Source organism: Megascapheus bottae, chromosome 16 (genome assembly GCF_031878675.1).
Source record: "Megascapheus bottae isolate mThoBot1 chromosome 16, mThoBot2.hap1, whole genome shotgun sequence".
In the NCBI taxonomy this organism is placed as follows: domain Eukaryota; kingdom Metazoa; phylum Chordata; class Mammalia; order Rodentia; family Geomyidae; genus Megascapheus; species Megascapheus bottae.
This window is the reverse complement of record NC_143524.1, coordinates 38,232,912-38,257,612: the sequence shown is the minus strand read 5'-3', so window position 1 is coordinate 38,257,612 and position 24,701 is coordinate 38,232,912. Positions and strand designations below refer to the sequence as shown.

General features: G+C 47.4%; 1 protein-coding gene across 1 annotated transcript in view; it reads left to right on the top strand.

The window, feature by feature from the left end:
- Positions 1 to 10,559, top strand: part of Swap70 (switching B cell complex subunit SWAP70) — a 66,506-nt gene extending 55,947 nt beyond the window's left edge. The window contains exons 8-12 of the mRNA XM_090348163.1: positions 649 to 756; positions 3,228 to 3,394; positions 7,775 to 7,973; positions 9,381 to 9,477; positions 9,784 to 10,559. Of these exons, the coding sequence (XP_090204289.1) occupies positions 649 to 756; positions 3,228 to 3,394; positions 7,775 to 7,973; positions 9,381 to 9,477; positions 9,784 to 9,890 (678 nt within the window). The 3' untranslated portion in view covers positions 9,891 to 10,559. The remainder of the gene's footprint in view (positions 1 to 648; positions 757 to 3,227; positions 3,395 to 7,774; positions 7,974 to 9,380; positions 9,478 to 9,783) is intronic.
- Positions 10,560 to 24,701: the final 14,142 nt, after the last annotated feature.

Genomic DNA, 24,701 nt, shown 5'->3' with positions numbered 1-24,701 from the left:
AAACTGTCAGTGTTCTAAGATTTAGTAAATTTTCTTTCTTTCTTTCTTTCTTTCTTTCTTTCTTTCTTTCTTTCTTTCTTTCTTTGTTTTTTTGTTTTTTGAGGGATGCTGGAGATTGAACCAGGGCCTTTATATGCTAGGCACACTCCACCATTGAGCTACCACTCCAGCTTCTAGCAGGTTTTTGTAGATAAATGCTTTCTTTTGCTCTATGCCCTTTAAGTGGTTTTGTTTTAATTGCTACCAGTTATACTTGCTCTACTGAGGAGAAGATCTGAGGGGAAAAAGGATTTGCTACCCTTTTGGCAGGAGCTCTGGTACAAGTATTAAGGAGTAATGTGTAGGATAATAGAACTATACAGGAAGAGCTCACGAAATGGATGTCAACCCGCATGAATATGGGTACAGGTGACATAACTCAGTTTCTTTGCAAAATGTTGCTGTGGCTTACCAGAGTACTTCTGTTTACCTCGTTTGTTTTGGTGTTGACTGGGCAAATTGTTGGGATGGAATTCGAATGGACCTAACAGTTTTTCTTCTATTTTTATTGAATGTTGACAATATTTGGCTCTTGTATGCCTAAGTAAGACTCTGTTTATCTCATATACTTCAATCCTGCTTTTCTGGGTATGGGTTTTTGATTGGTAGAAACTGGAGGAAGCAGCATCTCGTGCCGCAGAAGAGGAAAAAAAACGCCTGGAGACTCAAGTGGAATTACAGGCCAGGTTCAGCACAGAGCTAGAGCGTGAGAAGCTGGTAAGGACCCCTTGGCTGGGGAAGCTGCCATCTGAGCTCTCAGAGCCAACCACATTATTGTAGGTGGTGGATTTAAGGCAGGGAGGGGGTCTAGAATGCTGGAATAAAGTCTTTTTAAAAGTATTTTTGGGGGCCTGGAGTTTGGCCTAGTGGTTGAGTGCTAGCCTAGCATGCACGAAGACCCGAGTTCAATTCCTCAGTAACACATACATAGAAAAAAAAAAAGCTGGAAGTGGTGCCGAAGTTCAATTGGTAGAGCTTTAGCCTTGAGAAAAGTCCCAAGGACAGTGCTCAAGCCCTGAGCTCAAGCCCAAGACTGGCAAAAAAAAATAAGTATTTTTGGTGGTATTGGGCTTGAACTCAGGACATTAGCCATATACTGCTAAGCAAATAAACAAATGCTGTGTACCACTTGAGCCACACACCTCCATTCATTTTTGCTTTAAGATAGGGTTCCACATTTTTGCTTAATGCTGGCTTCAGACCAAGTTCCCAATCTATGACTCCCAAATAACTGTTATAGGTGTGTGCCACCTAAACCAGTCTTAGCTCTCTTAACACTGGCTTTGCTGTTCATTTATTTCCCCTGTCTTAAGCACTTTCTGTGTACTAGGTACCAGGCCAGAGATGTAAAGATGAAAGAGAGGACTGATTTTTAAGACCTCTAAGCAGAAGTTTATGAAATGACATGATAAATGCTTGGTTAGTATGACTGTATATCCTGAGTTGCCTGGGATAGATTCTGTCATCCTGGGATAATTATTAGTAATATCCTTTTCTTAAAAGATTGTGGTTTGAACCAGTTTCAGTAATAGCTGAACCTGTTCAAAATGTTAATAAAGGTTTTGTTGCATGATAGCATAAAAAAAAAGATTGTGGTTTGGAAAATAATAGCTATGAGAAAGTAAGCACAGGTTCTATGACAGTTCTCTTCTGTAGTGAGCGAAGTGGGGGGTCTGAACTCATAAGAGATCTAGATTCTGGTTAGCTGCTATTGACAGCTCTGCTTTATTTCAGAGGTTCCAAGTCCTGCTTGCTGTATATAGCTAGTTGCTAATTAGACCACAGGGTTTCTCCCACAGTGCAATGCTATGTGCAGAGTGTTGATCCCAGTTCCCAAATGTGCTTCTGACATTTACTTTAGCTTCATGATAGCTTAGTGTTCAGAGAGCTGTTTGTGTTCTGGGAGGAAGACAGGAGTGATGTGTGGGCAGTGCTATACTCACAGCCTGGACCTGGCCTTCCTCTCTTCTGCTGTTTTTTTTCCCCCTCACTGAGTGCAAGTTTTGTCTTAATAAGTGCTGGGGTTAACCTGTCATCTCTCCTGAATGTTAATGAGGGCAAAAGGAACAAATGCTACTGAGAATATGTTGTAAACTGCAGCGATACACACTAATTGGTATGATATTATGTTCACAGTGTCCTTATCTTTTACTTTTTAAGTCAAGGATCAAAACTTTGTGTGTGTATGTGTATGTGTGTTTGCCAGTCCTGGCTTGAACTCAGGGCCTGAGTACTGTCCTTGGGCTTTCTCAAGGCTAGAGCTCTACCACTTGAGTCACAGAACCACTTTTAGCTTTTTTCTATGTACATGGTACTGAGGAATCAAACTGGATCTTCATGCATGCTAGGCAAGCACTCTACCACTAAGCCATACTTCCGGCCCCAAACTTTGTGTGTTTGAAATCAAGGGGAGTCATATTCCTGCTTAGCTTTATTTGTTGCTCAAGAGTAACAGAACTATTTGAGCTACACTTCTGGTTTTAGACTGGTTAATTGGAGATAAGACTTTCTAGGAGTTGTCTGGCTGGACTGGCTTCCAGTTGAGATGCTGAGATTGCAGTCTCCTGAATAGTTAGGATTATAAGCTTGAGCCATTGGCATCTGGCTAGGATTCAACAGCAGGGAAGAACCATACTCTTGTTCTCTGCATGCTTACATGCACGTTCACACACATGCATGTGTGCATGCACACACATGCACACATACACACTGAATCCTTTGTACTCTTGTTAAGACACTGACTTAACTGTAGAGTTCCCCCCGGGTTGTGGCTCCATGAGTGGGGAAGGGGTAGCCTATACTAACTTGGCCCTAGGCTGGGCAGATTCCTGCTACTTGGGCTTCTTTGTCTAGAGAAAGGTTCATTTATTTCAGAATAGATTTGGTAAAAGGTGTGGCTGTAAGACAGAAAGGAAATTATATGGGAACATACTTTTTTACATGACGTATCAGATGTTGAGTGGACAGGATGGAAAATATTCCAAAGAATAACTGAGAATTGAGTTGTAGTTGTATTCTTGGGTAGCTGGCTCAGGCATCAGTGATCATTTTCCAATCTCTAGTTCAAAGGTGGGAACATGGTCCTGTCACCCTGATGCGTGGTGGCCGTGGGCATCCCTCAAGAACCTTTCCCCGAGGGAGAAGTGAACCTGCATTTAAACATAACCATGGGCCTTGTATCCCTTTAGATCAGACAGCAGATGGAAGAACAGGTTGCACAGAAGTCCTCGGAACTAGAACAGTATTTGCAGCGAGTACGGGAGCTAGAGGATATGTACCTAAAACTTCAGGAGGCTCTTGAGGATGAGAGGCAGGCCCGGCAAGATGAAGAGATGGTGCGGAAGCTTCAGGCCAGGTCAGTTTGTAAACTTTGATTGTATGCACTTTGCCAGGGGTCCTAAGGTCATGGGATGATGATGAGTGGCAGAGACCTCAGCTACTCACTGTGGGAGAAATAGCCCTGGTGGGGACTGAGCTCATATGTTCTTCAAGTTGAGAGACCCAGAGACTTGGCCAGCTGAGGGATTTATTCTTATCCTGGGGCACATGGGAAAGCATTGTGTGTGGTGCTAAAAAGGGACTTGAAGCTATTTTAAAGCAGTGATTCCTTTACTCATATTCTAGAATGGACCTAGATCAACTCTGGTAACAACTTGGCTAACTCAGGCCAAAGCTATAGCCAGTTGGGAGAATAAGAAAGTGATATGCAGTTTCTATTTGACCGATCAGAATTGGCTCCATTCCTTCAGTAATTATTCCTTAACTCTTAGTGTGAAGAGTTTTGAAATTAGATGTTCTCTTTTCTTGGAGCTTCTAAAATAAGATGTATAATATATGATAATCATATTTTCAGACAAGAATTTTCAATTTTGTGTCTTCATAGCATCAGGAGAATAAAATAAAATAAAACTGAGACCCCAGTTCTAGATTTTTTGGGGGACAGGGGGTGTGAAATTGGAGATAGAGAGTCTTAATGTCTGTTTAGGCTGGCTTTGAACCCCTATTCTCAGATTTAAGCTTTTTAAATAGCTAGGAGTGTAGACTTGAGCCATTGGTGCCCAGAAAAGGTGTTTTAGGTAACTCTGTGTCCTTTCCTATGTCAGTAGTGAGTTGTACCTGGAATAGAAGATGTGGCTTCTTAGTGCCCTTTTCACAAATGGTTACTTCTCTGTCAGTGTTGTAAGTTTCTGTAAAAGAGCTTTTGTAGAAAATTAAGTATATATAAGAACATTGGCTTGTACTACCTGGATCTTACTTTTTCCATATATATGTTTCCAAGAAATTGAACCATATGCGTGCCAGGTGAGCGTTCTACCATTAGGCCATGCTCCTGGCTCTTAAATTAAAATTTAAATTCATTGTTTTAAAATTTACAGTCTTGAAGATTATCTGGCCTCTTCTGAATGGAAAGTTTTAGCATTTGGAAAATTTAAGTTCTGGAAATTTCTGGAAGCGGAACTATACTTGTATCTCATTGTAATTTTTCCCATTGAAGTTTAGAGCTGAAAGGCCTAGGAGCATTCTTTAGTCATGCTTGCATTACCCTTAGCTGGTGTAGTACCTAGCAAACAGTGCCCAAGGAATACTTACTTTCTTTTCTTTTCTTTTCTTTGTGTGTGTGTGTTGGGGGGGGGCATGGGGCTTGAACTCGGCATGGGTGCTGTCTCTGAGCTCTTCAGCCCAAGGCTACCAACCCTTAAGCCAAGCCCCACTTCCTGTTTTCTAGAGGTTAATTGGAGATAAGCGTCTCAGGTCCTTTTGTGCCCAGGCTGGCTTTGAACCTTGATTTTCAGATCTCAGCCTCCTGAGTAGCTAGGATTACAGGAGTAAGTCACCACCTGGCTCCAAGGAATTCTTTCTGAATGGATGAATGGGTTCAAGTTCTCCCTGTCGAGGCCACATAGTGTCTAATTTGCTCTAACACATTTTCCATCTTGAAGGCAGTTAGAGACTAGGTTTCACAGTGATGAGTAGGTATTTTGAATTTCAACCATAATATGTCCTGGTTGTGTAACTTTGGGATAATTGCCAACTTTATAGAGTAGTGAAGAGGCACTGAGGTAATGCAGACTTAGTTATTCCCACAGAGTGCTGCTTTCTGTTCCTTTATCTCATTTGTAGATGGGAAAGATACAGCTTGCAGAGAATGTAAAAAAGATGCTGACAGGGTACAATGATAGTTTCAGACTGAGGAGATTATTTAAAATATCAGAAGAACAAGTACAGGATTCAGGAGACTTGGTTGAATAGCAGTTCATATAAAAGGAATCAGGGTTTCACTTCCCTGTGATGCATTTGCCAAAAACCTCCCATTCCTAGGCAGTCTTAATAGACGTGACGTGTCCAGATGAAGTCATGGTCCCACGGCAGTAATGTGAGTTGCTGTTCACTCAGCACTTTCTGCATGGCCTTGAAGTTCCTTACATGCATTAGCACGTTCAAGACTTCAGCCCTTGTTTTTGTGTGTTGTGTGTGTGTATGTGTGTGTTTGCCCTTTTTTGAGGTGGGATCTCCCTTTGCTCCCCAGGCTGGCCTGTGCCACCTCAGTCTCTTGAGTGGCAGGGACTACAGGTGCACATGTGCTCAGGGGATTGCTTTTTCTATAAATGAGGAAGCCTGTGCACAGAAAGGGAGAGAGGTGCTAAGGTCTTTAGTCACAGGTTTGTTTGCAAATCACAGAAACTGACTTGATTTCCATGAAACAATAAAATAAACTACTGGGAAGCTCTCAGGTGGTTTACCAATTCCATGGGAAGGCAGGTGGTCAGTCCTTGAAGCACTGGCAAGAACTAAGGGAGAGTGAGAAGTCAAACTGCAGCCAGCCCAGGCTACAGAAGAGCCCGGGGGAGATCCCACTCACATGGTACCGAGTGTCATCAGAGCCATTGCTCTTGCTACCACTTGGCACTGGATACTGCTGTCACATGCAAGATCAGTTCACTGTCAGATTCTTTGTGTCAGTGGCTGTGGAGTCAGAGTTCCAAGAGGGGCATCAGCTCTTGCTGCCAAGGATGGGAGCAGGTGTGTGGTCCCCATGGTGTGTGATGGGCATGAGCACTGCCTCTCATCAGGACTTCTGCAGTGCAGATTTTCTAGATGCCTAAAAGAGGTGGGGAGGGCGGGCTGGTGTGGGGGGAGAGGGGAATTCAGGTGCTGGACAGCTTAGTTCCCTACAAATGCCCAGAGGAACACACAGGGTATCATAATAAATACACGTGGAGTGAAGTCCACCTTTGGACCACCTGAGCAGTGCTGTGATCAGCCATGGGCATCGCACCCCAGCAGGCCCCCAGGAACAGTATGGAAGGGTATGGAGTGGAGAAGGGCACACGGCCACTTTCTCTATTTCCTTGCTGCAGATGCTAGTGGTCATGTGTCCTGACCAGGACTGGCATCTGACCACACCACCTGCACTTACAGTGTAGGTTAGGGCTGAGTGTCTGTTTGTTTATTTAAATACTTACGCAGCTGGGTAATCTCTAATCGGTAACCTGTTATTGAAGATCATTTTTTGGAGTCACACAGCCATTATGACCTGTTCTATTGCTTTCCATTGCTTCATCTGCAAGGCAGGGATAATCCCTTACAGGATTGTGGGGGGATTAGGAATAATGAGGGTAAGGTGCCTGGCAGGTAGTCACTGTTCAGTAAACTGTACCCATTGTTCTCCTTGCTTCATTTTCATTATCAGCTTTTTCCTTGACAATAGGTCTTTATCAGATGAAGAAATGTTTTAATGGAGCAACCAGGCACATTTTAAAGCTTGGCTCATTCCCTGGCAGGTGGTGCCTTCACTAAGGCCCCTTACTTACCCTTTGTGCCTCACTTTCTTCATGGCTAAAAGGTGAGCAACAGTAGTTGTTCCCCGGTCCCTGTGAGGAATAGTGGAAAGTACACACACTCAGCCTCACATACAGCAGTGCAAAAATAGTCCTTTTCTCTGAAAAAGGTAAGACTGAGAGAGCTTGGAGCAGGCTTGTAGGCCGCTTGCCAGTATTGTCACAGTGAGGTGTTTCTCTGCCTTTCCTCTTCTCACTGGAACACAGCAAAGGAAGGGATGACTTTGTCAAAAAAGACATGTACTTTTTACATGATTTACATAACTGTTACACCCCCCCCACATCACCTTTATAACAATAATTTTTGTGTGTGTGTGTGTGGATCATGGGGGTCGGTCTGGGAGCTGTCGCTGAGCTCTTCAGTTCAAGGCTACCACCCTATACCTAGGCCTGGGTGTTGTGCCTGTGCTCTTCAGCTCAACGCTGCTGCTCTACCCTTGAGCCAAGCCCCATTTCTCGTTTTCTAGAGGTTAATTGGAGATGAGTCTCAGTTCCTTTTGTGCCCAGGCTGGCTTTGAACCTTGATCCTCAAATCTCAGCCTCCTGAGTACTAGGATTACAAGCGTGAGCCATTGCTCCCGCCCCCAATTTTTTTTTAAGAAGAGAAAACTCTTGGGGCCAGGAGTTTGGCCTAGTGGTAGAGTGCTTACCTAGCATGCATGGGTTCAATTTCTTGGTACACATACATAGAAAAAATAGTGTGGTTCAAGTGGTGAGCTCTACCCCTTAAGAAAGCCCAAGGAAAGCACAGTGCTCAGGACTGAGTTCAAACCACAGGACTGGCAAAAAAAAAAAAAAAAAGAAAAAGAAAAAGAAAAGAAAAGAAATCCCATTCTCTGAAATGCCTCTGTTGAGTCAGGCAGGCAGGATGTGACTGGGTCTCCTCTGCATTTCAGGTTGCTGGAGGAAGAGTCCTCCAAGAGGGCAGAACTGGAGAAGTGGCACTTGGAGCAGCAGCAGGCCATACAGATGACAGAGGCAGAGAAGCAGGAGCTGGAACAGCAGCGTGTGGAGAAGGAGCAGGCCCTGCAGCAGGCCATGGCGCAGCTGGCACAGCTTGAGCAAGAGCGGAAGCAAGCGCTGGAGCAGTATGAGGTGGCTGCATGCCCCTGTGCTTAGGAACTCTTCAGGAGGGTGGGAGGTGTAGCTCATTGGCAGAATGTTTGCCTAGTGTTTATGAGTCTTGGATTCCATCTCCTACACTGTAAAAATAGAGGCCAGATGCCAGTGACTCACACCTGTAATCCTAACTACTCTGGAGGCTGAGACCTGAAAATGGTAGGTGGAAACCAACCTAGGCAGGAAAGTTCATGAGATTCTTACCTCCAATTAATCACCAGAAAGCCAGACATGGCACTGTGGCTTAAAGTGGTAGAATACTAGCCTTGAGCACAAAAGTTCAGGGAAGCACCAAGGCCCACATTTCAAGCCCCATGACCACCCCCCCCCCAAAAAAAAAACCCCAAACTTTTTGAGACATAAACATTAGCCTATCTGTCACTGTGAAGCTGTAGGGAGAAGCTCATAGTGTAGAGGAGAAGCTAGAGGAAGCTTTTCTAGGGTATGAGTTATGTCTATCAGAATCCCCACAGGACAGGAACCATACAGAGATGTAAGGTGGGGGGCAATTTAGTTTGTAAAGCTATTAGCCATAATAGAACTGTTTGAAAAGCCAACTCAAAGAGCATGAGGAGGGTTGATGTGGGCAGTAGCCTAGGCCTGAGGCCAAGCTCCAGGGATGAGATATGTTTGCTGGAGGTACTGCCCCTTCATGGTACTTTGATCCAGACCTCCTTGGAGGGGCCATGTGCAGAGAAGTTCTTGGGAAGCTGCCCCTGGAAGTACCGCTGAAACCACTAAGGGTGAGCATCAGGGGTGTCCTCGGAGCCACCTGGAGAGGGCTCCCAATGTCTCTTTAGCACCCACTGCTGACAAAGCTAGCAGCACTGGGGATTGAATATAGTTACATAGGTGGGGGGGGGTGAGGAGGAAAGAACAATCCAATACACGTGTTTAAACCAGTCACTATATTAATACACATTTGATTCAAATTGACATTTCCTTGTCAGTGCTAGCAAGTGTGAGGCCTTGGTTCAAACCCAGTACAAACAAATAAATAAAAATAAAAGCTGGGTATGATGGCGCATACCTGTAATCCCAGCACTCTAAGAAACTGAGGCAGGATTGTAAATTCAAGGCCAGACCAGAGACACGTGGGGTATGTATGGGGGAAAAAAAAAAGAAAGAGGTGATACACGGGGTCTTCACACATTTGTGAGTGTGGTGAAGAGTAGGTTGTGGAATCAGATGGCCTGAGTTTCAGACCTGGCTCTGATGGTGCTTCCCATGGATAGATTACTTAATCTCTGCATCTTTGTTTCCATTGCTGTAGGATAGGGTAATGTTAGTTCCCACTTCTTAGAATTGCTTTGAGCATTAAATGAAATACCCCACAAGCATAGCCCTTGTTATCTGGTCCTTAAACAGTCAATTGTGTTCCAGGGAGTTAAAAAGAAGCTAGAGATGGCAACTAACTTGACCAAGAGCTGGAAGGACAAAGTGGCCCATCATGAGGGACTAATACGACTGATAGAACCAGGTAAGAATTTTTTTAAGTAAGATACATATAATCTTAGAATTTATTTTGTGTTGTGTTTGCATATTGAGTTGCTCGTTTAAAAAATAAAACAAATCAATTTAGCTCAAATATATGAAGCCCACACTTTGATAAGAGGCACAGAGGGCCCTTTCTGTATGTCCTGTAGTCCTCTTAGCACATCTGGCTTTGTGGGATATTTCTCAGGGAAGAAATGAGGTAGAAAGGCTAGGGAGTTTGTCTATGGAGAAATGGGGTGTGCACTGGAGGATGCACCTTTCCTGCATTTTAAACATGCTTGTCTCTTAGGTTCTAAGAACCCTCACCTGATCACAAACTGGGGGCCAGCAGCCTTCACCCAGGCAGAACTGGAGGAGAGAGAGAAGAACTGGAAAGAAAAGAAGACCACAGAGTGACTGCGCTCCCACGGGGCTCGTCATGGGGACACCCAGTGTGGCAAAGAGCTGTCAGCTGCTGCTTCTCATTCCCTCCTGCTTCTTAAGGGCTCAGTGTTCTAAGGAGGCCTCATTTACCTTCCTGCAAATAAGGGCTTACCTGAAAAAGGAAAAAAAAAAAAAAAACCCAAAAAACAGTGCACCAAACTCTTGATTCATGCTATCTTTGAACTTTTCAGCTTCTGAAAGATTCGGTTAGCTGATACTGTTGTATTCACTCCTGAGGGAGGCAGATTGCCGACCTGAGGGCAGCCCCACCATCTCCGGGGTTTGGAGAACAGGGGTCTGGGGCCTCATTCCCTGGATAATCAGAACCTTTGTAGGCTGGGGGCTGGTGCTTCCCTTTGCCAGTATGTTTCCTCCACTGAGTGTGGTTTTGACCAGTCTATCTGGTGGCATGGAAGGCCTCACTGATGGGCTCCAATGGAGAAGCATGGCATCACTGCCATTTCCTGGGTGCTTGTCTAGATGTGACATACTCAGGGAGCTGTCCTAGCCTCTACTGAGCTTCTCCTTCCTCATTGCCCTGCCCCTGGCCTTGTCATTCCCACATTCTTTGCCCTCACCTCAGGAGAATGTCCTCTTACCCATGTGTACTCTTCTCACCTCTTCCTCTCTCCCTCTCTCTCTCCCTCTCCCTCCCCCTCTCTCTCTCTCTCTCTCTCTCTCTCTCTCTCTCTCTCTCTCTCTCTCTCTCTCTCTTTCTCTCTCTCTGAATGCTGTGCTACCACCTGCAAGTCATGCTGTGAGAGGATTGTGTTGAATGGTAAAGAAGCTGACTGGAAAACTGAGTAATTTATAAAGAAGACTGCATGCACATGGCAGGGCAGTTGACAGTGCTAGTTAGATTTAAAATGCTATTCTAGTTGCTCAGGTGTGATGTTAGGATTTGCTAAGTGAGCAGCTTTTTAACTTCCCTTCCTCTGTAGCTGGTGTACAGGAAATACCCAATAAAAATGAGGGGAGCAAAAGAAAATTGGAGTTAGTTTGTATGCATTTGATTTGAAAAGAGCAAAGAGGAAGATTTTCATATATAACTTGTTTGGGGATTGAGAATAGTATTTATGAAATCAACTTTCCAATAATAATTCTAATATATAAGCAGCAGTAGCCCACAGGCAGCAGTGATAATTACAATTGTGGAGAAATATGAGATTGACTGTTGTAATGGAGAAGTCTGGATTCCGTTGGCTGGTTAAAACTTTTATGTCTGCACAAGCGTTTAGAGGAGGATGGAGAATTCATATTTTCCTATGGTAGTGCCATCCTCAGAGCAGCAGCCTTTCTAAAGAGATGGGCACATCTAGAGATTGCTGGAGATTCAGTGTGTGTTTATTTACACAACAGGGAACTGGAACTTAATTCCATGACTCTTCACTCTATGACTGGAAATAGTTGCTGTCGTATAGAAGGGCAACTCTTATTTCATTTTTCGTAGTTGCTTTTGTAAAATTTAAGTTTTCATCTAACCTGTGCCTTCTAAATTTAGCGGCTAATATGGGTATTGGCTTCTCAGCTGCGTCTCAGTATTGTCATTCATTCTGCGAGTGGCAGTGTATTAGGCCAACAAAGAATAATGGAACCTTTGTGTGGCTTGATTGTGTCTCATACTGGGGGACTCCAGTACCTCTCATAAGTCATAAAGAAAGATACTTAACAAGGAAGCCGGTGACTTGTGAGAAAGCTGGGGAGTCCAGCAGCTCGTGTAGGGTGGGGGAGACTTCTGCTTTGGGTGTGGGATATAGGCTGTGCCTAACTGCACAACGTTCCTTCTTCATCTATACTTTTCCACAACCACAGCTAGAAATGACCTGGACATAGCTGCTTCAGCCCAGGGGCTCCCGTGGACCTCTCTTAACAGGCCCAAGCCGTCAGCCTGGAGGCTCCTGCTTTCTGCTCACATGTGGCTGTGCACAGGTGTGCACGGCATGCATAGCACACACTGCTGGTCTCACTCTGGCTTCGTATACTGCACTGCCAGGGGGCAGAACTCCTAAACAGTGGGTGCAGAAGACGGCCCTGCAGGGACCGTGCAAGTCCTGTGTGGAATGGTATCTCAAGGCTAACTGAATTCCTCTTACTGTTTAAAGTGGTTTGCACTGTCAGTGTGCCTGCAGCCCACTTTTACTTTTGCAATTACTGTACAGAACATTTCTGGAGTGTTTAAATACTTGTTATAATCAGGCCTTTCCATACTAATGAAAGATAGGATTGTTTCCATGAATTGTACACAAAGAGTTTTTAAAATGTGTTTTTGTGATTTGCTGTTTTACAAGGGAACAAAATATTTATAATTTTTAGTCAATCGTATCTAAAAATTGTACCATGTAATGTGTCTGACTTTCTTATTTTTTCTAATTTTTCTAAGATATAATACAATGTTTTTGTATTTTTTAAAAAATAAAATGAACCCAGTTAAAAAAAAAAAAAACAAACCAACTAAAATTACCAGAACATCACACGTTTTAAAGAGTGGGGTAAAGTTTTGTGTGTGTGCATATACTTTCATATAATGATACAGACTTTGACTAGGACCACTTCCTGAAAACACTGGGTGTGGAGTTCAGACCCCCGGGACCATAGCTGTGGCCTCATGTGTGGCGTTTGAGACCAGTGTGGGGAACCATGGCTGATGTGTCAGCTCACCAGTGGGAACTCACTCACGCAGTTTCTCCCTCATTGTTGCTGTTACCTCCTAATTCTCTAACCTCTTTTCTTGAATTTTATTTTCATATCTTTCCCAGTAAGCAGTGTGGCGTTTTGTTTTGGTTTACGAGGTTGCCAAGAGTAAATTCCCTGTTGGACACAACCAGGCCCACTGGATCTGGCGTGATGGTGCTGGAAAGTTGATCTTTCCCTTTCAGAGAGCAAGGGTGAGAGACTGGTGTTGGTGTTTGTAAAAATGGTTCTTTCTCTGCCGCCTTTGGGGGCACCTCTCCCCCCCACCCCGGGGGGGGTTGGGCAGGCATTTGGCAGAGCCTGAAACTATTCGTGATTTTGCCACCTGGAAAGGGGTTGCTGGCCTCCTAGTAGATAGGGATCAAGGGTGCTGCAAACATCCTGGAGCCCCTCAACCATGAGTCAGTAAAGGTGAGATTGAGACAACCTGCTGGAGCGTCAATGGAGCACACCTGCAGATTTGTTACTGACCTGAGCTCCTCTGCTCTGGGAGCCTTCTGGGGTCTGACTGTGTTCCCAAAGGCTATGTGCTGGAAACCTCGGCCCTAGTTTAAGAGCGTTGCGATGTGGAGCCCAATGAGGGCAAGTAGGCCCCAAACACCCAGCTCCGTGGAGCGTGGACTGATGTTATCGCGAGACTGGGTCTGCTATCGCGAGAGTGGGCCTGTCATAAAAGGGAATTTTGCCTGCTGTGCTTTGATCCGCTGCCTTCCGCGCTGTGGAGAAGCAGCTGAAGTCCTGCAGGAGGTGACCCCACCGTATCTTCAGAACCGTGAGAGACAAATCATCTCCTTATTGTGTGGCTGTGGGAAGTGGGCTGCGGTGGCGTGGGCGGTCGGCTGGTGCAGTCAGGCCTCACCTGAAGGGTGGGTTTGTTTCTGTGGACCGGTACGGAGGAGAGGGCAGGGGCGTTGGCCCGCTGGGTGTGGGGTCAAGTGGAAACGCTGGGGCCTTTTCAGTGCGAATCTGAAGGGAACTGCTCGGGAGGTGTGAAACGCTTTCTGTGATATGGCTTGAGGCAAGAAGTGAAAAAGCTGCGTTGTTCCCGAATCTTCCGTGAGTGCGAGGCAGGGTGGGCCACCCAGGTGGCCACGTGCCCACACCGCACCTGGGCGTGTTCTAACTGGCAACGTTCCAATGGTCCCTGTGAAGTAGCGCGGCCGTGGGCCTGGCGGATAAAGCCAGGCTGTGTGGAAAAGGCCATGCTCGCAATGAATTCAAAGAATTTGTTTGGGGAATGGTTAAGGAATATTCCGTTTCACTCTCCCATTCTACACACACACACACACACACACTTTTTTCCAATATGATATTAAAAAACATCACCACTCGACTTGAAGAAGACTGCTCAGCAACAGCTGTTCTGCCCAAGAGAAATGAGGCTTATGTTCTCCAAAGACTTGAACAAGATTCATTGCAGCTTTTTAAGTGAAGCCAGGCCCCAGTGGCTTATACCTCTAAGGCCAGCCTGGACAGAAAAGCACCATGAAACCCTTTGTCAATAGAGATTTGAGTGTTAAGAATGTTCCTGTAATCCTAGTTTCAGTGAAAAGCCTAAAATGGGTAGGGACCTGGGGGGGGGGGGCAGCAAAACTGGATCTTGAAAATAACCAGCACAAGAAAGGCTGGAGGCATGTTTCAGCAGTACAAACACCTGCCAAATTAAATAGACAAGAAAGCCCTAAATGAGAAATACCTAGATTCGTCATCAATAAAGAGGCAGACAAACTGTGGTATCCATTCAGATAGAGGACACTAAAAAAGAACATTCAAGAGATGCCACCTGAGTGAGTCCCACATTAACCCTGGTGGGCAAAAATACCAAACACAAACACACAATTGCATCTATATTTCCATAACATGAGCCTGTGGAGTGAAAATGGTAATTGCCTAGAGTAAGTGGCTATTAGCAGGTATGCTGAGAGCAGGTGGTACTTATTTACTCAAGAATTGTGAATGTGCTCTCTGAGGCAAGTGCTTTTAGAATGCTTGAAATGGCCCAAGCCTTTCATTTGGCAGAGAAGGACCTGGCATGTCAGATCCATATTGAATTCTTGATGGTTTTTTTTTTTTTTTCATTGTCAAGGTAATGTACAGAAGGGTTACAGTTAGATATGTAGTGAGTACATTTCTTGTCAAAAATTGTTACCTCCTATGTTTTTCTCACTTTACCTCCTCCCAGCACCCCCACTTTGTAAATTTCCAACATATTGTCTTGTGAGTGTTGCTGTTGCATTGGTTCCCCCTTATCCTCTATCTCACCATTTTGTTGTTCCCTAATTCAAATAAACGTATATACAATATGCCAGATATGAAAATTAGATAACAGTGACAATAGGGAATAAACCATACGGGGAAGAAACAACAGGAAAAGAAATACCTTCACATAGTGAATTAAAAACCACCACAAAGAAAAACCTCGTTTCCCTCTCTTGGAGTTCATTTTACTTAGCATGCTCTAGTTTGTCACTTGGTTCCTGGTGGGGTGATTTTGCTTTTATGAAGATGTGAAACATTTTATTTCTCAGTGTTCCTGTCCTCTGTTACCTGCTAGTCAGGACTTTGCTTAGCCCCTGTGGGGTGGCACTGACCTTTGCCAGGTCTGAATTCATCTTGCACTGACCCTTCTGAGGTTGCTGAGTCTTTGGGCCTGGGTGGCGGGTGCATTTGCAAGCCAGGCGGCTTCCTTTTCCTGTTTCCACCGCACAAGCGCAGTGCCTACACAGCCACAGGAATGGGAGTCTTCCTCTTTGTCCACCACCTCCAGGCTGTCAGAGCTGGGGGAGTGGGCAGAGGAGAGCTAGCTCTACCCAGCCCCCACTCCCCCGGTGAAGCTGTTGTTTCCGGTCTCATTTCACCCTACCTCACTGCTTTAGGCAACATTTGCTTCAGCTCAGAAGCCATATTGGGTTTCAAGAAAGCCTTTCTGAACCCCACTTTCAGTGAGGCTTTCAAGCATCCTGGGCTAGCTCCCCCAGGAGACTGTCCACAAACTGGGTGAAGGACAATGCAGGCCCACTGCCGCCTGCTGTTACCTAGAAGTGCCCATGGGAGGGCAGGATCACTGTTCTTGGCTGCCAAGCTAGGATTTTTTTGTTTCTGCTGGAGGGATCCTGGGTCCAGGATCCTTGCAAAGAGGAAACAGGCTATCAAAAGGGATGTCCAGGTGGAGCACTTGTTCCAGAGTCCCAAGCCCTAGTGATGAAACTGAGCATCAGAGTTACACAGACCTGGGTGTGTTGTTTCCACCTCTTGTCACAGAAGCGATAGGACTTGGGTTATGCATTGGTGATGTCCTCCCTGTCACACCTGCAGGCCTACCATGGTCTCCCACCCCTCATGGGTAAGGGCGCTGCCTGATATTACAGGCACATGCCTCCCCAGCACCTCAGCCTCTTGTCAGGTCACATGGAGAGGGGCTTCCCATCTCCCGTAGATGGGCCAGTTGGTGGGGATTTTACTGGCAGCTTCTGAGAAAAGCCAGCAGGTGACTGAAGGAGGTTGGCCATTCTAGGCCCCTGGAGAATTAGGGAAATACCTCAGATGTTTGCCATGTCCCCACACGCAGGGCTGTACCCGGTGCTCTGCAGAGGCGGGCATCTGAATGGAGGTGGGAACAAAGGGGTTCAATGTGAGGCCCAGCTACACCTGCTTCCCTAATTGCATTTCATTCTGAAGGTCCAAGGAGGCCATGCAGTGCCTGGAACTGCCCCCTCCCCCAGACCCCTGCTCAGAAGATCTACAACTTCCTTTAGTGGGTGTTGTAGTACTTCTCTTGTGGTGGCCAGAGCTGTTGTGTCTTCCTGGGCTCAGCCAGTAGCTGCTGCTTCCTCCATTCCATCCCTCCCAGTTTGGGGTGGGGTACTCAGAGCACCAAGAAATACCCAGACCCCATAAGGTAGAGTGCTCACATCACAGTTCTGGATAGGTCCTCAGGAAGTGCTGAGGTTTGAGAGGGCCTTTCTGAAATTGTTACTTTGTCCTCAAATTTCCCCCCAAATTTCCCCAGTCTAGTTCTTGGGACTCCATCAAAGCTGGAAACAAAGTAGTGGGGGCCTATACTTCATAACCCTACGTTGAGGAATTTCTGGGCTACTTCGAGGGTATACTCCTCACCCTAAAGTTAAGGTTTGCTTCTTTTCTTCTTTCTTTATTCCTCCTTTTCTTTCTCCTTTTGACATTGCAGTGCTGGGGCTTGAACTCAGTCCTGGTCCTGAGCTGTTTTTGCTCAATTCTATCATTCTACCACTTTAATCACACTCCACTTCTGGATTTTTGGCAGTTAATTTGAGATAAAGGTAACATGGGCTTTTCTAACCTGGTTTTGAACAGCAAGCCTCAGATCTCAACCTCCTGTGATGTCTAGGATTACAGGCATGCGCCACCAGCACCTGACTCTTCTTTCCTCCTTTAAGTTAATCCCACTCTCAATGGAAGATGAGTATCAACTCAATTCGAGTCCTAGTCTCTCTTTCCCGGTAACTCTGGAGTCTTAATGCACACAGACACTGCAAAGCTTGAAATTTCCAGAAGCGGTCTTGATGGACAGGTCAATTTGGGGTCTGATTGTTTCTCTCACCTCTCATACAATCTGGTAGCTTTTTTTTTTCTTATTACAAAGTAATACATACCCAATGTGAAAAATTGACAAAAGCAGGGAGTTAGGCCTAGCGGTAGAGTACTTACCTAGCACGCATGAAGACCTGGGTTGATTCCTAGGTACCACATACACAGAAAAAAGCTGGAAGTGGTGCTGTGGCTCAAGTGGTAGAGCTCTAGCCTTGAGGAAAAAAGTTCAAGGACAGTGCTCAGGCCCTGAGTTCAAGCCCCACAACTGGCAAAAAAGAATTGACAAAAGCCAGTAGTGTGAAGAGAGTAAATGCTTCAATGTAATTTCACACGTGGGGCCAATCAACTGGGGAGCTCCAAGCTTGGGTCGAGGAGACCACGCAGCAAAGGTGTTGTTGGGCTGCGCGGCCACCAGGTGGCAGGCGTGCGCCACGGCAGTGCTGCTCCGGGTCCCATCCTCTGGGAGGAAATCCTTGGGGAAATGGTCGCCTGCAGGGATCTCCTTTTATTTTTGTGACACATTATATGATAGATGTGCAGAGTGAAGCCCAGGGAGCCAGGCAGTGGCTACAGGGAACATAGGCAGTGCAGGCTCTGGGATCAAATGCCATCCTCCCTGTGGATTCCGGGCCCCTCCGGGGGGAATGGATGCCTAAGGCCGGAGTGTGGGTCAAGTGACTGCTTTTGTCCTTCAAGACCCTAGGAGTTTTCCTCCGGAGCCGGGGGAGGCCTGGCTCTGCGTCCACTGCCCGTGGGGCTGTCGCTCCCCAATAAGAGGGGAGGCGGGTGGCGGGGGAGGGAGCCAGCAAGCAGGGCTCTGTTTCCTGACTTCTTTGACCCTGGCTGTCCCCTGAGGAGGCCCCAGCAAATCGGCAAGGTCATGTAGGGCAAAATTCCAGCCTGAGGCCGGAGCAGTGACTTCGGTTTTCATGATAAGGCTCAAGAAGGGACACAGAGTGTCCACCCCACACCCTCACTCTGTCAGCACCTCCGCTCTGGCGAAGTCTCTGCTGCAGACAGCCTGACTGGGAGAAGAGACAAAGATAGGCTTGGGACAGATAAGAACAGAGACAGCTAGGGGCAGATGGAACGCAGGGGTGAGGACGGGGCAGGGCCTGCAGGAGGCAGCCGGGCAGTGGCTCCCAGATCAGAAGAGCTAAGGAAGAGGTGTGGGTGAGGGCTGGATGGGGTGGCAGGAAAATGCCGGCAGCTTGAAGGCTTTACTCTATAGACCTGGGCCTGGCATTTGAGGGTAACGAGGTGAGGACAGAGTGAGGCCTCTGAGTCTCCAGGAGGCAAGCCCAGAGGGGTTGAGGGCAGGATGGGGGCAGAGGCAGGGGACCCATGCTGGCTGCTCCCAGCTACTCTGTGCACATGCGATAGAAGTTTTGCACCCACCACTGGCTGTTTGAGTTGCAAGTAAGCAAGGCTGAGGAGTCGCAGATGCCTGTGTTCATCTACACAGTTGAGTGTCTCCCCCTCCCTCCCTCACACACAGCCAGAGCCTGTGCTCACACCTGCACCCCCTGACACATCCTCACAGGAATGAGGCGTTGTGTGCCGCTGAGTCATCGCCTCAGAGCACGTGCTCCAGCCCGCGTGCTCACAGGTGCCCCAGGCTCCACTCACCTGACTCTGAGTCATGGTCTCCAGGCAACCTGGAGGGAGGCACCGGAGTGTTTGCCACCTTTGTTTAGACATGCTTGCCCACAGGGGCACACAGGAAAATGTGCCCAGCAGCCTCAGGCTCCTGCCTACCTCACACTGGGGTCAAAAATATGTGTGGAATGAACAAGAGTGAACAGATGAACAAACACACAGAGAACATGAGTGACAGCCATGCTGCTTGGAGACTTGGTAAACTTGGTGGGGGCGGCTCTGCAGGGCGGGTCACAGGCTCGTGTCTAGGGAGTTGTCTGGTTCCAAATATAGCCGCTGTGGGTGGGCAGGGAGCCAGGGGGCCTCCAGACCGTGACTTCACTGGGCCCCGGCCCAGCCTCTGAGGAGTTGAAGAAAACCAACAGAGAGCGGCCTGGCTTTCCTAGCTAGGGCTGAGCTGTGGGGTTGGAGTGGGGGGAGGGGTGCTCTGCAAATGTCACTGCTGAAGGACAGAGCGCTCTGCAGATGGGTCCGGAGAGCACAGGCTCTGGACTGGCTTCCTGAGAACTCCTCGTCCTGATGGCTGGGCCGGCGTGCTGGAGAGCCAGTAAACTGTTTGAGCTGGCCTGGAGCTTGCAAAACACAGGCCCCCTGCTAGGCAAGCCTGCCTCTGGCCTGGGCTTGCTCCTGAGCTGCCTCTCCCTTGAGTGGATCTTCTCTTTGCCCTCTGCCCTCATTCATCTGTGACTGCAGGTGTCTCCCTGCCTTTGGGCCCGGCACCTCCCAGTTGCCATGTTCTCCCCAGGACACACCTTATAGCCATACTGCACTTTAGTGTAAAGGCCTCACAGTGCCCTGCTGCTTAGTAAGGAGGCCTAGGGCTTCTACCAGGACCCCAGGACCCGTCCCACCCCCCCTCCCCTTTCCCTCCCCCTAGCTGTACTGAAAGGCTGGTGTGTGGATGGACAGCTGGTTGCATGGACTGATGGGTGAATTCTAAGGTGCTGGGGGATGGCAGAAATGAGTGAATGGGCTCTTGAATGGACAGAATTAGACCTAGGGAAGGAGGAAGGTGAAGGCCTCGAGGACATGGGTGGGGAGTAACTAGCATGGGGGTGCTAGTTACTTGGGGCTGCTGTTGTAGCAAGGCACAAAAGAACCAGATGTCCTCAGGGAAGAGGCCACCTTGCAGACCACAGTGACTTTAGACCTCATGGAGAAGGGAGCTGGGGAAGGTGGGGGGCAGCAGCAGCTCTCCATCTGTCGAGGACTTCAGGATCCTCTCATACCTGTCCTTTCAGTGTGCTCGGTCCCATCAGCTTCTGTCCTCTACTCTCCTCTCGTCCCTTGTGCTTCTTCCTTCCACAGGCTCATGTCAGGGCTGGTGTGTGTGGTGGTTGGCACCTTCACAAAGCCAGAGGCGCTGAAACAATGCCCAGCCAGCAAAACACAGCCCTGGGGCAAGTCTGGCACTGAGATCAGTGCTATGCAGAAAGCATGCAGGGTGAAGGAAAGAGTAGAGGGCTTGGTTGCCATTGCATGGAGAGTGCTCAGAGGGCATCTCTGGCAAGGCCATGCTTAGAGGTATGTAGAAAGTGAGGGTGAGCTGGGAGAGTGTGGGGGAGGGGATACAGCAAGTGCAGGCCTGGAGGGGGCAACTCACTTTTGCAGGTTTATTTGGCTGACCAGTCATGGAGTTAATGTAAAAAAGAAGCAAGACCATCACTAAGATTTTTGGTCCAAGTGACTATGAAGATGAAACTCCTGTTTCTGGACAAGTTTTTTTCTTGAATAATGTCAGTCAGATTTGGGTTGTGATACTTTCAAGTGGAGTTACTAAGGGAAGGGAGACACAGGCTTCAGGAAAGAGGCCTGACCTAGCATTAGTTTGTGACTTTACTGTCATTTAGACAGCATTGAAAGCTGAAAGAGTGGATGAGATCGTTGAAAGGGGGGGGGTGTAAAAGAGGGAAGAAGAGAGGGGTGAGGACTGGCTCTGGACCCACCCCAGTTAGGGGATGGGGGAAAATAACCACCAAAAATGAAAGACTGGGGCTAGGTGCAGGAGGCAGAGATCAGGAGGTTGGAGGTTTGAGGCCACCCTGGGTGGGGAATTAGCAAGACCCCATCAGAACAAAAATAAGCTAGACAGGAACAAGTGCCTGAGATCTTGTGATCCCAGAGACACGGGAGCTGGAATGGGAGGGTCTGGTCCAAGGTTAGAGCTAGGAAAAAGGTTTGAGACTGTAATGAAAAGTAGCTACAATGAAATAAAGCTAGAGGTATGGCTCTCAGAGCACCAGCAAGCATGAGGCCCTTAGTTCAAACACAATTCTAAAAAAGAAAAAAGATAAAATGAGGCAAGTGTTGGAAGCAAGAGGGGAGGAGCGGTCAGAAACTGCTCCTGCTCAAGTAGAGTGTGGACAGCGAGTGGCTCATTCTTGTAATCCTAGCTACTCAAGAGGCTCAGATCTGAGGATTGAGGTTCAAAGCCAACCCAGGCACTAAAGACAGTGAGACTCCTATCTCTAGTTAACTGGAAGTGGCTCTGTGGCTCGAGGGGCGGTAGCCTTGAGCTGAAGAGCTCAGGGACAGCAAGCAGGCCCAGAGTTCAAGTCCCATGACCACACAGACAACAGACGGTGGAGGCATGTCTCATCAGTAGAGCACCTGCCTATGGAACGTGAGGACCTGAATTCAAACCTCAACTGGAACCGCAAACCCAAAGTAAACAAAAAATCTGAAAATGCTCTAAGATCTAAGGCTGGATGATAGCCTGGCACTACTTGTGGAAAATTCCACACCTAAATCTCATGTCCCAGATCATAATCAAAAGGCAAGTGCATCAAACATGCTGCTTAAAATTGCCCTCAGGCTGAGTGTATAAAGGTCATGTGAAACACAGGTGAGTTTTGTGTTCAGGCTTGGCTCCCAGTTCTGTGCTGTCTCGCTAGTTCGATGCAAACAATTTGAAATCTGACACACTTCTGGTCCTTGGTATTTTGGAAAAGGGATCCTGAACCTAGGTCTTTCACGTATGAACGAACTATGCAAGCCATCGGGCAACAAGATCATGTATAATCCAAGCAGAGGAATGTTCAGACTGATGGAGCATCAGACTGAGCTAGGAAAGATAGACATAGTGACATGGACAGAAAATTCAAGAGTCAGCTAGTTCCTATGGTTGGTAGCTAGTTCATATGGCACGGGAAGCAGACCCTCTGCAGACACATTGATCTTAGACTTCCCCCCCCCCAGAACTGTGAGAGATTAGTGTTCATCAACGTCCCACCTGGACGGACTCAGACATGGTTCAATGGGCCTGAGAATACATGAAGTTTAGGTTTGAGATGGATAGAGGATGATGGACCTCAGACGTACATGGGAGGATTGTTGTGCTGAACAAGTGTCCGGGTGATTTCATGCTCTGGGTCTGAGGTCACCCTCTTGAGAACTACGGCTCCATGATGCCAGGGCAAGAGAGCTAGGAAGGAGGGGCCAGGCTGCAGAGATGGACGGGGCCTCCAGCTGGGGAGGCCTTCTAGCGTGCCAATGGCAACAAACCTTATTTGTGCAGTGGCCTGGGGTCTCTGGCTTTTTTTCTGGAGATGTAGTGCCTTTCTTTGGCACATCATGGCTCCCCTCATCTTAACTCCTGTGAGGTGTGTGTACTCACCATCTGAGGGCACTGGGCTTTAGCATTAGGAGTAGGCCCTTGTCAGCCAAGGTTCAAAAATCCAGTTTTGCTAGCTCAGAAGTGGTCCCTCTGAGAGCCAGGAGCCAGTGGCTCATGACTGTAATTCTAGCTACTCAGGAGGCTAACATTTGAGGATTGAGGTTCAAAGCCAGCCAGGCAGAAAATCCCATAAGACTTTTAATCTCCAATTAACCAGCAAAAAAAAAAAAAAAAAAAAGCCAGAAGTAAAATGGTGACTTGTGTGGTAGAGTACCAGCCTTGGGCGAAATAGTTAAGGGACAGTGCCCAGGCCCCAAGTTCAAGCACCAGAACCAGCACAAAAGACAAAGCAGAGAACAGAAATAAAAGATGTTTCTCTGGTCTGCCTGGGCCTGCCACATGGCGTGGCCGTGGCTGTGTGTGCTCACGCTAGCGCTGCTACTGCTCTGCTGAGTTGCCTTGGCAAGCCTTTCTGCTTGCTTAGACAATTTGTGTTTTGGTTGTTGTTGCCACTCCTGAGGCTTGAACTCTGGGCCTGGGCACTGTTCTTGGACACTTTGCTCAAGACTAGCATTTTGCCACTTGAGCCACAGCACCACTTCCGGCTTTTTCAGTGTATGTGGTTCCAAGGAATTGAACCCAGAGCTTCATGCATGCTAGGCAAGCACTCTACATTAGGCTATACTCCTGGCTCCACTTTCTTTTTGAGACTTCATGTCATTACATATGTGTAGAGGTCGGTCTCAAACTCATGATCCTCCTGCCTCAGTGTCCTGATTACCACATGTTTAGCTCAAAAGCATTCTTCTATTTGTCATCCTGCTGTCTTGGGGATTCTCAACTCCTCTCAACATAATCCTTCTCCACATTTGAACACACTCAGCTCACACACAGAAGCCTGCCTCTTACTTCCTCTGGCTGCTCCTAACTGCTCCTGTCCACACTGACATGCTGCTCTCATAGCCATTGCAGGCTGTCTGTGCCCAGGCTGCTTCACTTCACGGAACAGCTGCTCCAGGGTCCCTCACTGGCGATGTCAGGGACACCACATTGCCCCCAACCCACTTTTCAGTACTCCTCTTTCTAGGTTTTCTCAGCACCAATCATTCTTGAACATTCTTCCTTTCCCTTCCCTCTCCTGTCTGTCTTTTCTCCTCCCTCCTTCCCTCCCTCCCTTCCTTCCTACCTTCTTGCCTGCCTTCATTTTTTGGGGGGGGCAGCACTGGGTTTTGAACCTAAGGCCTCACGCTTACTATGTTGGTGTAATAGTGTTGAACCACATTCCCAGTTTTCACCATATTCCCTGGTGACAGGGACTGTTTCCCACCTCAGCTGTGATTGCTTCCTTTTGGGCTAACCTTTGTTGCTGGGACTGCTGCCATGCCACTGTGTCCATCTACCCTCCATTGAGTTAGTCTCTCAAACCCACCCCTGTCCCATCCGTCTCCCAAGTAGCTAGAATTACAGGTAGGAGCCACCAGTGCCTATCTGTACTCCTCCCTCCCTCCCTCCCTGTTCTTTTCTCCTTCTGTCTTTTTTTTTTTTTTGCCAGTCCTGGGGCTTGAACTCAGGGCCTGGGCACTGTCCTTGGACACTTTTTGCTCAAGGCTTACGCTCTGCCACTTGAGCCACAGCACCACTTCCGGCTTTTTCTATGCAAGTCATACCAAGAAATTGAGCCAGGGCTTCATGCATGCTAGCTGAGCACTCTACCACTAGGCCACACTTCTGGCCCAATCTCAAACACTCTTCTCCATTCCTTGGCTGGCAAAACACCTTTATTTTCAGTTCTAAGGATTGAACTCAGGGCCTTGAATTTGTTCTACCACTTGAGCCAAGACTCCAGTCCTTTTGCTTTTAGTTTAGGGTCACCAATTTCTTTTTGCCTAGAGTTGGCCTCTCCTACCTCCCGAGGAGCTGGGATTATGAGTAAGTAGCCTCATGCTTGGTTCGGCACAGCATTATTTTATTTGCAGTGACTTCTGGCCACTCTTTCTCTGTGGGCCAGCCTCGTCTTTCACCATGACACTGCATGCAACGTGAGGCACTGTCTCTTGCAGGACTATCTTTTTGTTTGTTTTTGTTTTTTTTTTAATCGGTTACGGGGATTGAACTTTGGGCTCAGGTGCTGTCCTTTAGCTCTTCAGCTCAAGGCTACTGCTGTACCACTTGAGCCACAGTGCTGCGTCCTAGGCTGTCTCCTTGCTCATTCCTCTCCCTCTTGGCACAGTTCGGCCCCATCCTCAGCT